This window comes from Mercenaria mercenaria, chromosome 2 (assembly GCF_021730395.1).
Source record: "Mercenaria mercenaria strain notata chromosome 2, MADL_Memer_1, whole genome shotgun sequence".
In the NCBI taxonomy this organism is placed as follows: Eukaryota; Metazoa; Mollusca; class Bivalvia; order Venerida; family Veneridae; genus Mercenaria; species Mercenaria mercenaria.
In genome coordinates this window covers 59,504,261-59,519,306 of record NC_069362.1, presented here as the reverse complement: position 1 = coordinate 59,519,306, position 15,046 = coordinate 59,504,261, and the positions used below count along the sequence as shown (strand labels likewise).

At 33.6% G+C, this 15,046-nt stretch overlaps 1 protein-coding gene and 1 long non-coding RNA gene across 2 annotated transcripts in view; both read left to right on the top strand.

Moving 5' to 3' along the window:
* LOC123564046 (CUB and sushi domain-containing protein 1-like) overlaps positions 1–15,046 on the top strand; it is a 156,655-nt gene that overhangs the window by 27,920 nt on the left and 113,689 nt on the right. The window contains exons 16-18 of the mRNA XM_053526065.1: positions 1,194–1,310; positions 1,927–1,999; positions 2,252–2,360. Of these exons, the coding sequence (XP_053382040.1) occupies positions 1,194–1,310; positions 1,927–1,999; positions 2,252–2,360 (299 nt within the window). The remainder of the gene's footprint in view (positions 1–1,193; positions 1,311–1,926; positions 2,000–2,251; positions 2,361–15,046) is intronic.
* On the top strand, positions 3,931–6,519 carry LOC128555151 (uncharacterized). Its single transcript, XR_008369833.1, has 2 exons — positions 3,931–4,048; positions 6,410–6,519. It is a non-coding gene; the product is annotated as an uncharacterized LOC128555151 (long non-coding RNA).

Genomic DNA, 15,046 nt, shown 5'->3' with positions numbered 1-15,046 from the left:
GCATATGTATGAATTCTTCATTTTAGCAGTGTATTACAACGGAAAACTTGTTAACTTGGTACTTTGAATAAGAAAAAGATTTTAAAGAAATCATTATTATATAGAAAATATATTAAAAGCGATTTTCAAAGTGACTGAATTATGATGTCTCGAACGTATCTGCAGACGTCGAATTATGGTACAAAATATACGCACGGGGGTGGGGGAAATAAAATCACATGCACCGAAAAATCTAAGTCGGTGACCCCCAGTTTTATTTGTCATTTGGACTTGGTATACATTTCAAACACTGTTTATTGAAAAAATTCAAATATTTAATTCAGGTATTTTGTAATATGCTGATTTAAAGCCGAAAAATGCTGCGAAACTGAACGTCAATTTTTAGTCAAAAACGGCGATTTTCTTTCCATTTTTCAAATATTTGTCGGTGTAAAACAATGATTTTTACATCACCATAAAGGAAATACTAATTCTCGTCGAATAATGTATAGTTTAAGAGACTTTGTTTGCTGGTGTCGTCACAGTACCCGTAACAGAGTTGACAAGGATACGCGGCGACGTCATTTTACGCATGGGGGTGGGGGAAATAAAATCACAAGTACCAAAGAAACTAAGTCGGTGACCCCCCAGTTTTATTTGTCTGTTGGATTCGGTATACATTTTAAACACCGTTTATTGAAAAAAATCAAAAATTTAATTCAGGGATTTTGTAATATGCTGATTTAAAGCCGAAAAATGCTGCGAAACTGAACGTCAAATTTTAGTCAAAAACGGCGATTTTCTTTCCATTTTCTCAAATATTTGTCGGGGTAAAACAATGATTTTTACATCACCATAAAGGAAAAATTAATTCTCGTCGAATGATGTATAATTATAGAAAATTTGTTGGCTGGTGCCGTTGCAGTACCCGTAACAGTTGCCAAGGATACGTGGCAACGTCAGTTTCAAAAACGGGTTTTGGTGGTCAACTTTGACGTCTCGTGTACAAAAACTGGTTGGCTCTATTGGTATAAAATAAACTGCATCTTGTTTGAAATATGGTCAATTTTACACATGCAAAATTTCAAGACGCTACTCGAAAGTTCGCAAAGTGTCGCGTTCTACTTTAATCCATATTTACGATTGTTTACTTTTCTGGACAAGAGTGATGTCGGCGCATGAATACATGTCTTATTTGTTTATATACTTATCAGTTTTGCACGTGAGCAAGATAAACAATGAAACAGATGGGGTCACTTTCCCTGAAATGGGCAAGTCTCATGAATTCAACCTGTCAAGTTCTTTTCATTTACCAAAGGAATCGCTCCAAGGTATATAAGATATGTTTGTCGTTTTACATTGTCATCGCATAATCCAGTGATAAATTTCTGGACATATTAATGCATTTCATTAAAATTTGTCGGTGGTAAGTAGTACTACCACATTTGAAGTCATATCGCGACTTTTTAGTTTATTTATGGTAGATGAAGACCCCAGTTGCACCATAGAGCATTACTTTAGTCACAAGTACCCGGGTAGAGCAACAACACTTTCAGCAGATGTCTTCCTCATATGAAGTAAGACTTTAACAGAAATGATGGGTTAGCGATCTAAGTCAGCTCTCGGCCACAAAACCTCTACAGATTATATTTGAATACATCTTAGTGTATACAAACATGTCGCGCATGGTATTTGTATACTAAACATATTTACATATTCCATCTGAGATCATTCCATTACTGTTGACATGGAGTTTCGATTTATAATAGCCGTTTATTTAGTTTCACAAACATAAAATTTTGCTAGATGTACCAAATAATTATAGAAAAATTGTTGTCACGGGGATCACCAAAATTCAATTAAAAGAAATGATTGACAAGAAATTATATGGCTTAAAACCTTTAATAATGGATATGATTTATACCCTTTCATCTGCATTTATTGTAGGACTGAAACATGTGTCCAGCATACTGTACAAAAATCTATCCGAAATATTACATTCAAGAACAGTTTCTAACGGGTAGCGTATATTATTTCATGTTTTACGTCTTTTGTCTTTCAACTACCACGTAAATTACAATATCATCGCATCTTCTTTTATTACGTCTAAAAAAGAGGAAGGAAACACTTGCTATATATCTGTTATTTGGAAACATTTTACAAAATGTTTTTATTCTAGCATTAGTATAATGAAGAAAGTTAAGTTAGATTGAAAACGAAATGCTCACTTCATTTATATTTTAATTTTGTTCTACTGCATTTTGTTGTTCAGTTCCGAAGATGACAACACAGAAATAAACTCCGCCGTAGTCGCAGTGAAATTAGAGAACTGGAAGGAGAACGCAGGATTCCACATTTCTTTGACATTAGGACATTTTGAGGTATTCTGGGCAAAGGAATGATAGAGCGCCTCTGTGCGAAAAAAATAAAGAAATATAAATATATACTAATCGATTATCCCTACCTCGATACTTTTTATTCAAGAAATAGTAAATATGTCCATGTATGGTATCAGTAAATTAAATATTGAACAGGGATTCGGCTACGTACGCACTCGTGATTTAATATTCGCATATAAACGACTGCTCATAATTTATCAACTCATAAAATTATTGGAACATATTTATCATTTCGATTCTTACCGCGCGAATTCTTCGCATTTTACAGCACTACATTTTAGCTCGATACGTCCTTCGGCTGGCATATGCTGTTTTAAAAATCTCCCCACGAATGGAAAGCGTTGAATAAAACATAATTTACCGATATTCAGTAGATTTTAATTGAAGCAACGATTAGATACTGCTGTGAAAATGTTATTTTGCATAATGTCTAAGGTCGGATATAGAAATCAAAATGAATACTTCATTAAAAGTTAATCTATGCAGTTTCTAAAATAGTACACGTCACCAGCATGATGACACTGAAACATACACACCAGAACGTAGCGGCATATAAACACGTAAACACTTGAGTCTGAAAGATTAGAACAAAATTTATAATTTATTTACTGTCAAAATAGAATCTATTTGAAGTTTGTGGTGGCTACAACACAGATATTGCAAACTATGCACACATATAAACTATACTGTGTTGGTGCGGCGTAAAACCAAAATAAATAAATAAATAAATAAATAAATAAATTTAGCAGTCATAAATTGTTTGTTTCGGAAAAGTTAATTTTCTTTTTATTACTACTACTTTGTAACGAATAAACCGAGTATCTCGGCGGCATGTACCGGAAGCATAGTAGAATCTCACAATGTTACAATCGTATGGTGAATTGGAACAGCTATATATTTTGTCGTAGATTCATGTACAGGCGATTTCGCTATATGTTTTTATAGCAAATGCTGCGGATGCTGTGTTAGAAAAAACAATTTTAGCACTTGTATGTAAATGATAAGCGAGCAGTATTCAAGATCAGACAGCATGGACATGTAGATTTATCTGGATCCATACTTCTTGCAAAGGCTAACTTTGGTTTTCGCACAGCATCGCCCATATAGTAATTTGTAATTACTTTGTAAGAACATATCAATAACGATAACACGACTGAATAGTCGAACATGTTACATTGATGTATCTTTTACACCTAATAAATAAACAACTAGTGTGTAATGAACTGAAAATATTTACGAACTTTTCAATTATTTTGAATTTTAGCCAGATTTCATAAGTAAACTTCCATGAAATGAAATATTCTGGTGTGGTTTTGACATATTATTATGTTTAATTTTCAGGACAAATTCAGCAGTCGCCAGTGCAGTTTCTGGAACTTGTTAGTATAATAGAGTTCTACAAAGCAGATTGTATTCATTTTGTAATTGATTGTTTACTAAAAGAATAAGTCAGAAAAGTGTAACGTTTAGAATTTTGTTTACAGCTGCTTATGTTTAATTAGTACTAGATTTAATGTTATTGTAAAATGTGTGCTAATTGATTAAATTTCAGGACAGCTTGGAACAGTGAAGGTTGTGTCTTAAACACCAGTGCCTCATCTTCATCTACCTCTGTGTGCGAATGCAACCATTTGACCAATTTTGCAATTCTTATGAGTCCGTTGACACAGGTAATTTTGCCCTTGACGTTGTTCTAACATATCGTTTTGCAGTAAAGTCTAAGTCCCATTCTTGCTTTGTTCTTATTTCTGTTGTCATTGAAACCAAGACACACAATGTAATATTCATTCGATTTAATTAAAGCATAGTAACGACCACAGTTTGATGTAAATTTATTTAGTGATGGCAGTAACTATAACACTAATGTAAAAAGTAGCAACATGAGTGTAACTTGGTGTTTGTCACTATGTTGCAAGTAGTACCATATAGGGGATTAAACAATTTCTTGCAAAACTTTCACTCGTCAAGAGGTAGGAAACAACCTTGTCTGGGATACTATTTTCCAATGTGAATTAGTAGATTATCAGGTATATACTGAGGAATATAAATGAGTTTTAAAGGAGATATATTACCCATCTTTAAACCGCGTATTCATTTTAAGATACAAAATATGTAATGTGCTTTAGGCTGAAAAAGAAAGAAAATTATTGACATAAATGCACTTTTTAACGAGGAGGGTGTTATTAGTGACATTTCAAACCTAAGGTGCAACGTTCTCATTTATGTAGAATACTTTTAACGGGTATTTCATTGCAACCTGACTGATATTAAATAGGGTATGTTATAATACGATTTACATCCATTACATAGGTTCTAAGGCTACTTCTGTCATTTGTGATTGACTGAATATGTGACATTTACTTTAAGGAGTATCTTACTGTTATGGCAACATGAACTTATGCGTAATTATTATTATGTTCAAGTCATATTACTATTTGTAACATTCTTTTCTGTTCTGTTTTGTTGTTTTAGTTGTTATGCATTCTTATAATGGAATCATCATTTAACATCATGGGCAATTTTCAATGTCAATATTGGGCAGAGGTACGTACAACAACAAACAACATGTTTGCTGTTAGAAAACTTATTACAAATGCATCTACTTTGTTACAAAACAATAAGGTTTATATTGGCTGACTATACACAACTGCAATAACAAAACAAAAAAACAAAAAGATATCATTTAGATAGTTTCGTTTCATATATGATTCTGTCCAGATTGCTAATTTGTGTTTTATAACGACAAAATGAAAATCACGTAATGTACTATGTAAGAAAGTGTTTATCCTTTGAAAAGGAAGCTATTGGTATATACAGCTTTTAAATACCTTTTTAATGCTTCTTTCAATCTCAAAACTAATATTTAGATTCCCTCAAATTCAAATTTACTCCACTAAATGCATATACTAGTATTCGAAGATGGCGTTAGTATCAAGATTGAATTATTCTAATTGTAGCGAATAAAAATTGACCTTTCCCACAAGAGTAGTATACATGTCAGTCAGTTGTTGCTATGGTACCTGTTGTTTCTTCATGTATATCAATATATCAGCTAATCCTCTAAACATCTGCGTACTAACAGTTTCTCAGCATACTTCGTTTTCATCAAAAACCCTTGTCTAACAGTCGGTATAAACATAGGAGGCAGTAAACAGATTTCTGGGCTCCTCGGCCTAGAGTCGCCTACCCAACATTCAAAACTTTACACAAAAGTCTGTAACCACACACCTGAAATAATGATATTGCAACATTAACATCACTGTATGTCTATTGTTACAAACCATCTGCAATACATCTCTAATATCTAGTTTTCTGTTTACAAGACCTGAATTTTGTGCTCTCCCGGTCGCGGAAACTGATGACGAAAAAAGCTAAATTTGCTAATTTTCAAATCGCTGTAGAAAATTCCTTCCAAATGATAGCTACACTGTTACATACTCCGGTAACACTGTAAAATCTGAAAATAAGCTAAAATATATGTGCCATTCGTACCGTTTTTTCACTATTCCAGTTTTCCTGAGGCCCCTGCTAAAATAACAACCCCGCTTTAAGCTAGCTCAGAGGAAGCATGTATACGCTCCTGCAAGTCATTACGTCATACTAACAAGATCAAGGCTACTCTACTGATTTTCTTTAAATAAGTGAAACTCAATTCTAGCCGCTGAAACTTCTAACAATTATTATTATTCTAAACTTCAAATATCCACTTCATTCCGTAAATTGACTCTTATTAATAAATTTGACCCTGGCCAAATCGACACCAACAGCTGAAAACTGTTTACTGCCTCCGTAAGGAAACAAACACACTATTGCTTCAACACACTTACAGGTAATTGTTGGAGTGTGATGAATAGTCACCGATAATACACTGGCATACAAAATTGTCTGTAAATATTAAAAGTAGTACCGGGTCTTCAAAACTTACCTATTCACACTCTTTAATGTACCCTTCAATGCTGAAACTCACAAGGTAACGGTGAAACTTTGACATACAATATTTATATATATTCATCATAATAAAATATTTTCAGACAAATGTTGAGAGCAAAGCTATTGATATAATATCAACAGTTGGATGCAGTATCTCCATGTTGGCGCTGGTCATTACAGTTCTGGTTCATGTTGCTTTATGGGAGTAAGTTGTTCGTTTCTCTTTAGGTGTTTTCCAGACAAAGTTAGATAAATCTGAAAATATAATAGATTGCTACCCGTTAGCTCTCTGAGACATACAGTCCGTGTCTGATAACTTCGGAGTGACTATGAGGACGAGTCCAAATCAGAAGGGTAATCAATAATTATCATTATCTAAGTACACACTTTTATATTATACTACTAACTGGAACGCTTACTTTGAAGTAGATTAGTACTGGCCGTAGACTGGCCGTAGAGCGTTAGCCTTACATGTGCCATTCTTTTTATTTTCATTGTCGCGTTGGTTCGAATCCTACCGTGATTTACACTTTTTTTAAATCTTTGTTTTTTATTTATTTCTAATTACATGTTTTATCAAAGACAATTGAAAATATTCAAAATGCAGCAATACAGCACTACGGTATACAATAACGAACTGAAATATGGATGAAATAACCTTCAGAATATTTTGTAGCATGCATTTAGCATCATTCTTTTACTGAACAATGTTTCTCTTTGCAACAACAGACATGGACGCCTCGAACATGTTAGAGGAATTTAACCTGCACGAAATTTCCGAGTGTTTTCGTAACTATACATTCATAATACAATGTGTTTACACAAAGCTGATGGCTGGTCACCTTTAAACAGAAATTAATTTAATAATATTTCTTTCTAAATATATTAATATATTCCAGGAAAAATGAATGATTATAGGGTTACCCTGAAAGAGAAACTGGAAAAAAAGAAAGAAAAACACTTACCTGGATTCGAACCTACGGCCCGCAAAATTCGACATTTCAAACATCAATGCTTACCACTGAGCTACCGGGACTGACAGACGTGCTACAATAAAATATACCCAATATTATTATTGTTTATGTAAGGTGCTTTACCTATTTTGTAGAGATAGTACCTAAGTTTTTCAAATCATAGGTATGAAGTTAAAAAGCTTTGAAATGAAGACAAATATACATATATTTCTCAAAAATAGATATATTAACAATATTTTAATCAGAAGAATAGAGTTATGAGCATTTAATATTTTCATGTAAAAGAAAATTTTGTGATTAAGGAAATGTAACTCTTCTTGGACCTGGAGAGCAGAAACATCAAATGGACATAATATAGCGAATATTTCCTACTTGGGTGCATTTGATTTAACATTCAACTGTGATCTGGATTTCTAAATAATGATCCATGATACTCTGTGCTAAAAATATAGAACAACTGGAACAGTCCTTTAACAGCAAAAAGATGCTGTAGCAGAATAAAAATTGTTAAGTTCTAACTGGGGCTCGAACCCAGGACCTCTCACATCTAAGGCAGACACTCTACCACTTCCCTATAACAGCAGTAGCTATAGCTAGGCAGTTTATGTGCACCGATTACATTACGTGAACTGGAACAGTTTTGTGACAATAACACATAACCGGCCTACTCCGGATTATAGTTGTATTCGCTTTGTTACCTAACGGCAATTTTCGTGTAAAGAAAACATATAATCTAATTCTGCAAACGTTTTAATCGGTCAAAACTGCCCAAATTTCTCTGACAGGTCTTTTAGAGTATGAACTTACTAACTGGTAGTACCAGTGAAATATAACTTACACTGAATCTTATATACTTGCCTTTTTAGCAGCTGGTGAACGGCAAAGACAGTGGGCTTTGTTCAAATATAAGCAATTACTTTACCAGTTTCGACAGGATATCAATTGATAGGAAAGTACAGTTACAAACTAAATACCTTTCTGCAACACATGGAGTCTTTAGCGTTCACTGTCAAACAGTATTATGACTAAGATCGACGATCATTCATTCAGTCAAATGATTTATAGACAGAGTTTGTTCTTTACATTTTTAATCGTAACCGGTGCTCTTGTAAAAACCACTGTTTTTTAAAATCGAAGAATGTGAAGAGCTATGGTACGGTCTCTATATTTTGTTAGTTTTATAAGTCCAGAAAACATAAACAAACGTGACGTCACTCCGAAGTTATCAGACACGGACTGTAGTATCTAAGATAAATAAAACACCGCACAAATAATCAAACGATGTCGCAAAGTAATTGTATGCATAAGGTAACATACTTCAAACTGTCATAAATAATAAATTATAAAGTTTTTAAGGTATCAATGCGACTAAAATCCACGTGATTAGTCCCCTACTGGTTGAAAACCAGTTTCGGGACTATAGAAATGCGTTTTCAGTCATTCCGTCCGTCCGCAATTTCGTTTCCGGTCCATAACTCTGTAATCCATGAAGGGATTTTAATATTACTTGGCACAAATATTCCCCATGATGAGACGACGTGTCATGCGCAAAACCCGAACTTTAGCTCAAAGGTCATGTCACAATTGGAGGTCAAAGGTTAATAAGTTTATTTTCCTGTCAGATCCAGAACTCTGTCATCCATAAATGGATTACAATATTTCTTGGTATAAATGTTCCCCATGATGAGACGATGTGTCATGCGCAATACCCGGAACCCTAGCTTAAAGGTCAAGGTCGCACTTTGAGATCAAAGGTCAATAGGACTTTTTTCCTGTCCAGTCTATAACTTTGTCATGCAAAACAGGATTTAAATATCAGTTGGCACAAATATTTTCCTGGATGTGACAACATGTCTTGCGCAAAATCCGGGCCCAAAGTCTAACGTCAAGGTCACTCTTAGAGACCAAAGGTCAGACACAATAATTACTTTATCTTGAGCATTTCTTCTTCGTGCGTGGAGGGATTTTGATGTAACTTGGCCCAAATGTTCACCATCATACGACGGATTGCCATGCACAAGAACCAGGTCCCTAGGTCTAAGGTCAAGGTCATATTTAGAGGTAAAATGTCAAATTCAAGAATGACTTTGTCGGAGCATTTCTTTTTCATGCATGGAGGGATTTTGATATAACTTGGACCAAATGTTCACCACCATGAGGTATCCTTGTTTTTAGAATTACGTCCCTTTATTGGCACTATAAACAGATTATATTGTAACTTTATCATTACTGGTCGTAGAGAAAAATCGAGACCATTTTTCTGTGGAATAAGAGGTATGTTACATCCAATTCTTAGGTGTATTTTGACATATCTCTACCTTGTAAAGAGTTTCTTGTAGACTTATATTATATAGATTTTTTGTATTCATTTTATTTTTTTTAGGATTAATTTCCCTTTGTTGTTACTATAAATAACTTATATGATAACTTTTTTTATAATCGGCCAAAAAAATCAATATAAAAACAACTGTGGGTTTTTATATATGCACATTTTAATCCAAGTGTGTTGTTATTACATTGTGTATATTGTACAATATTTTAAAAATCATTGACAGATATCAGTTCATTATGCTATGTTGCAGTAGAGAAAATTAGGTGCCTTCCAGTATGGGACTTTGTATTGCATGGCGATACTTCATTCACTTGTTCTATGTATTAATAGAAAACGGTAACGAAAACAATATCGGAAAAGTCGATAATGCCTTTATTGGTAATTCAGGATTTACTTCATGGTAAATCATAGTCAATACGATTCAAAAGTATAAGTATCGCACAGTATTATGGCGTTTTTATTTTTAGCAACATGCAAATAAACAATCAGTACTTGCCAATCTCTTTTAAAACGAAATATATTGGAAGTAAGATCAAATGTTGGCTTGATGGCGTAGTAGGCTGAGTGGATAGACATGTAATAATTAGTGATAGTTTTAATTGTTCGAACCTTGCATCCGTCATTTTTTATTTTATTTTGTATTTAATTTCAATACTTTGTGGTAGTTCTTTTGTCTCTAGTTTCTAATTTATTCATGAAAGCCTCAAAAACATCAGATCGTATTAAAGACGAAGCGTATTTAAACATGATTACGTGATAGCAGTGACAAAATATATAAGTAAGTAAACAGTTAGTATAAGATTAACACATTTGTGTTGTTTTCATTGAATCGTACTGAAAAAGAAGAAATTAAGTACAGTTTTGAAAATACTTTTACGGGCCGGAATCGAACTCCCGACGAAAACGTATAATACGGATACCAATACCGCTCGGTCAACGGGGAATTACTATCTGCAGTGTAAACGTTGTGTATTGACTTAGATTTATGCTATTGTCTTGTATGTTTACATTTCAATCCGCCTTATTACTGTGCGATATAGTGCATTTTATTTGACCTGGCGGGGCGTGGTTTCGCAACGGTCCACTACATTTTTGTGCAGGGTATGTATTACATGTAATCAATGTAGCGTTGAATTTTAGTCGTTAGTTACCGAAAGTTACGGAATTAAACAGTTATATTGCTCAATATTTTGCTCGTTTTTTAGAGATTTCCGTTATTTGCATAAGTCAGAGTTTAACTCCGCCCCGCCAAGTCGAATAAAAAGGACTATACCTATACTTTCCATATATTTTCACCATAACACGACAATATTTAACACACACGCATAAAGAAAAACAACTATTTTTTCACGGATAATGGTTTCACTACCCGATTCCCCTTTTCTCATTAATAACATGAACATGTTATTGTTACAAATACCGTGTGCGAGTAGCATAGTGTATTAGCATAATATTTTTCAACCATGCAATGTCAATATTTATAAAGTTGATAGAGTATAATTCCACCACGTTTTTTGAACCGTGACTAATTTATGCAGGACAGTTGATTCGCCAAGAAAGGGTAGGAACGTATATGTAATACATACTAAAGCGGTATAAGTTACCGTTGAATGAAAGCAAATGCATGACCCAAAAGATATGGCGTTGGCTTACGAAACTTGCTTTTTGAGGTTCGAGACTTGGTAAGTTCACATTTTTTTTTATAATCGTTTGTTTCAATACACATTGCACGAGAAAATTGTGTAGTTCATTGATTCGATTTGTAAATGATGTGTTAGCTAGTCAAAAAATGCCTATTAGTTTTAGTTACAGTGAAATGGCTTCATTACATTACAAATATAGTGATTTCAGTTGAATAGAAATACCGGGAGTTAGGTATTTCTATAGACGATCTTCCAGCACCTGTGATTGTCGAGCAACACCAAATCATAGAAACAAAGAGTTGTTTAACACGAAAATTGAACAGCATGTAAAACATGCATATTACTTTACGAAACAAGTGTCAATATACTGATATAAACATTGAATTCCAGAAAATGACTGCCTAAAGGGGCCCCACTTCCGGACAGTCAAACGCCTTTAAAATCTCACCATTTTCAAAGAACTGTTACACATGTTCGTTTGGATGCATTTGCAATAGCGTGCAAGTGGTGAATTTTCACATAACAAGATGGAACACAGTTTTCAGCAATTGTTTGTTGGTGAGATTTTAAAGGCGTTTGACTGTCCAGATGTGGGGCCCCTTTAGGCAGTCCTTTTTCTGAATTCAATGTATATATCAGTATACTGACACTTGTTTCGTAAAGTAATATACATGTTTTACATGCTGTTCAATTTTCATGTCAAACAACGCTGTCTTTCTATGATTTGGTGTTGTTTCATTTTTATTTCTCAAGGCCTAATTCTCAACCTTAACTCGGATTCCAATACATCATCTGACTCGAAGACTAACACAGCTGAAGGGTCGTCAACATACACAGCAAGTGAAGTTGAAATTATGTGACATGGATTAAATTGAAATAAAACTAGCAACAAATATTAAAAATATAGAAGAATGAAAAAAAAAGTCAAACATTATTATTAAAATACATAAATTGTTTTTTGTAAAAGAGTCTTCAAAAATCCTTTACTAAAATAAAATTTAAATGATGTATACGATAATAAATAAGGCCTTATTCGGGCTTGAACTCACACCTCTGGATTTGCAATTTTAACGCTCTACCAGTTGCGCCAGCGATATAATCAAATTCACGGTAAACAAAACATACATATCAACTTACTCTATAAAGATTTTTCAGCCAGGTATGGACCGAATACAGATATAACCCAATTGAATAAGTGTATCATTCCGTCACGGCTCAAAACACGCGGTCGAACTATATAAGCTATCGTATTCAAACTTGTATTAAAGATGATCTGTTTTGTTTCAGTTATGTAAGAAGTGAAAAAGTAGTATTGCTAATCAATTTATCCATTGCCCTCGTCATATCGTATGCGGTATTCCTTGGTGGAGTAGACAGAACCGATAATAAGGTAAATGTCGAAAGATCACCAAATGTTATACTAAGTTCATGTGATTATTATTTCTGTCACTTATAATTTGTTTTTGGCAATTTAGTTGCATCCAATTTCAAAACGTTTTTCACATCCATCAAAATGTTAAATATTTCTTTTCTTCCAGATCGAATGTAGAGATTTTTTTTCTTTTTTTTTTGTTTAAAGCTTTTGTGCTATTGGTAATGTTACACTTTTTACTCAAAGGAAACTTGCACAGCTATAGCGGCGATACTGCAGTACATATATCTAGTCGTTTTCTTTCTGATGTTGGCAGAGGGTATCGAAATATCAGTTAAATTCTTGTATGTATTCACAACAGAGTCGAGATTAAAATGGATGTTACCGTGTGCCTGGCGTAAGTTGACTTAATTATTGCTCTAAATCATTGTACCCCCGACAACAAAGTTGTATGGGGGGGGGGTATATGGTTTCAGGTTGGCTTTTGTCGTCCGTCCGTCTCGTCGTCTGTCTGTGTAAAACCAATTTTGTGCGCACCATTTTCCCTCACCCCTTGAACATTTAAATAAAACTTCCACGGGATCAGTAAAACAGTAGTTGTGCATGGGTATTTTTGGGTTCTTCAGAAAAAAAATGCAGGTTACAGGACTTTGTTTTTTGTTACTTTTATATACATAGAACAATCTTGTGCACACCCCTTTCCCTCTTTCCCTTGCCCAATTTAATGAAACTTCACACAGGTGATCAGAAACGTGTTGTGCATGGGGATGTTAGGTTTTTCAACGACAAAATTGCGGTTATGGGGATTTGTTTCTTGTTAAATACTTGTACTTTTACAGTCTGCATATGCATTTGTGCGGAAATTTTCCGCCCCTGCAACAATTTTTGGAATTTACTAAATTGATCAGTCCCAAGTAGTTGGCTGGGCTGTTGTTTTTTTAGATAAATATTCTGCTATTATGGGATTTGTTTTTTGTACTATACTGTATAATACGTTATATACATCGTTCCACATAATTATGCATGTGTGTGGTCAATTGCAGTACTGGTCGGCTGCGGGGGGCATTATCCCTTTGTGATAGCTCTAGTTTTTTTGTTTATATATTAGCAAAAATAGAGGTATTCATGACGAACAATATATATCAAGGTTAAAATCACAGACCCCCCTCCCTCCCCTCCGAAAACGTTTTGAAATAGAAGTCCTACCCTTTTAAAGTTCCTTAAAAAAAACTGTGATCAAAACTTGTCTATCAAGAGCAATATTATAACCAGCAAACTTTCCCCTTTTCCCCACAAGATTTAAGAAGCAATCTGTCCCCTTTCAATTTCGAACATCAAATTACAAAAAAAAAAATAATAATAATTAATTTAAAACTATTTACCTGTTGGTAAAGTCAAAACTGAATCGACGCAACAATATGGTTTTTATGAATTTACAATATCTTAAAAAAAAACCAAAGAACTTATTTTGATGGTGGGGAAAATTTTAATTAAAAAGGGCATGCTTTTTGGGGGTTTTATCAAAAATGTTGAAAGTTCAGTACCCTTACATTTATTTTGTTTTCTTAAATCTGAAAAGCAAACCATTCTTTAGTACAAGCTACGTTAAAAAAGGGAAAATTAGGAGAAATCTATTTTTTTTTCTTTTTGCGGTATAAACAATTTCCCATAAGAAAATTTTGCAAATATCCATCATAAAATCACCCTAGCATGATTTTGTAAGCGAAAAAAAGTGGTTTTCCCCATTAAACGCAAAAGTCTTTTTTTTAAAATTTTAAAACTAAACGGCAAATTTTAATCAAATTCGGGAAGTTTTGTTTTTACCCCCTCGATGGGGCCCCCAAAAAAGTTCATTTTATAAAATCATTAAATTTGGGGTTTCATTTCTCTGGGGGTACTTCAGGCAAATATAAATTTGTAGACTTCAGAATCAAAGTTGAAAAAACTGAATTTTTTTTTTTTTTTGGATTTCAGTGGAGTTTTAAAAAACCTGTTCTACTAATTGTCCCCACCACTCTCTTCCCACAAAAAAATGTGGTAGTTATTTGTTTTTCAAATTTTTAGAACAGCAAAAAAACCTATCCGAAGTAAAAAGGGGGTATTTGAAAAAAATTTTTAAAAAATTTTAAAAATTTTTGATTGTTTTCTTCATACCCTTAAACCCTGAGAATTAAACGTATTGATTTCAAATCAGTAAACGTAAAGTCAATTAGTGCGTTGCGCTGAATTCGTGCCATGCAACCAAAAATTTTTTTAAAACCAAATGTGTTTTTCGAGTGAGAAATTTTTTAATTTTTTAAATTCAATAAAATTTCAAAAAGAATATTTTTAGTTAACGTGACGTGAATTTCATGCAAAACAGATATGGGATTTATGATTATGGTTGTTTGATTTTTTTAAAATTTCCCTGTGGGGTT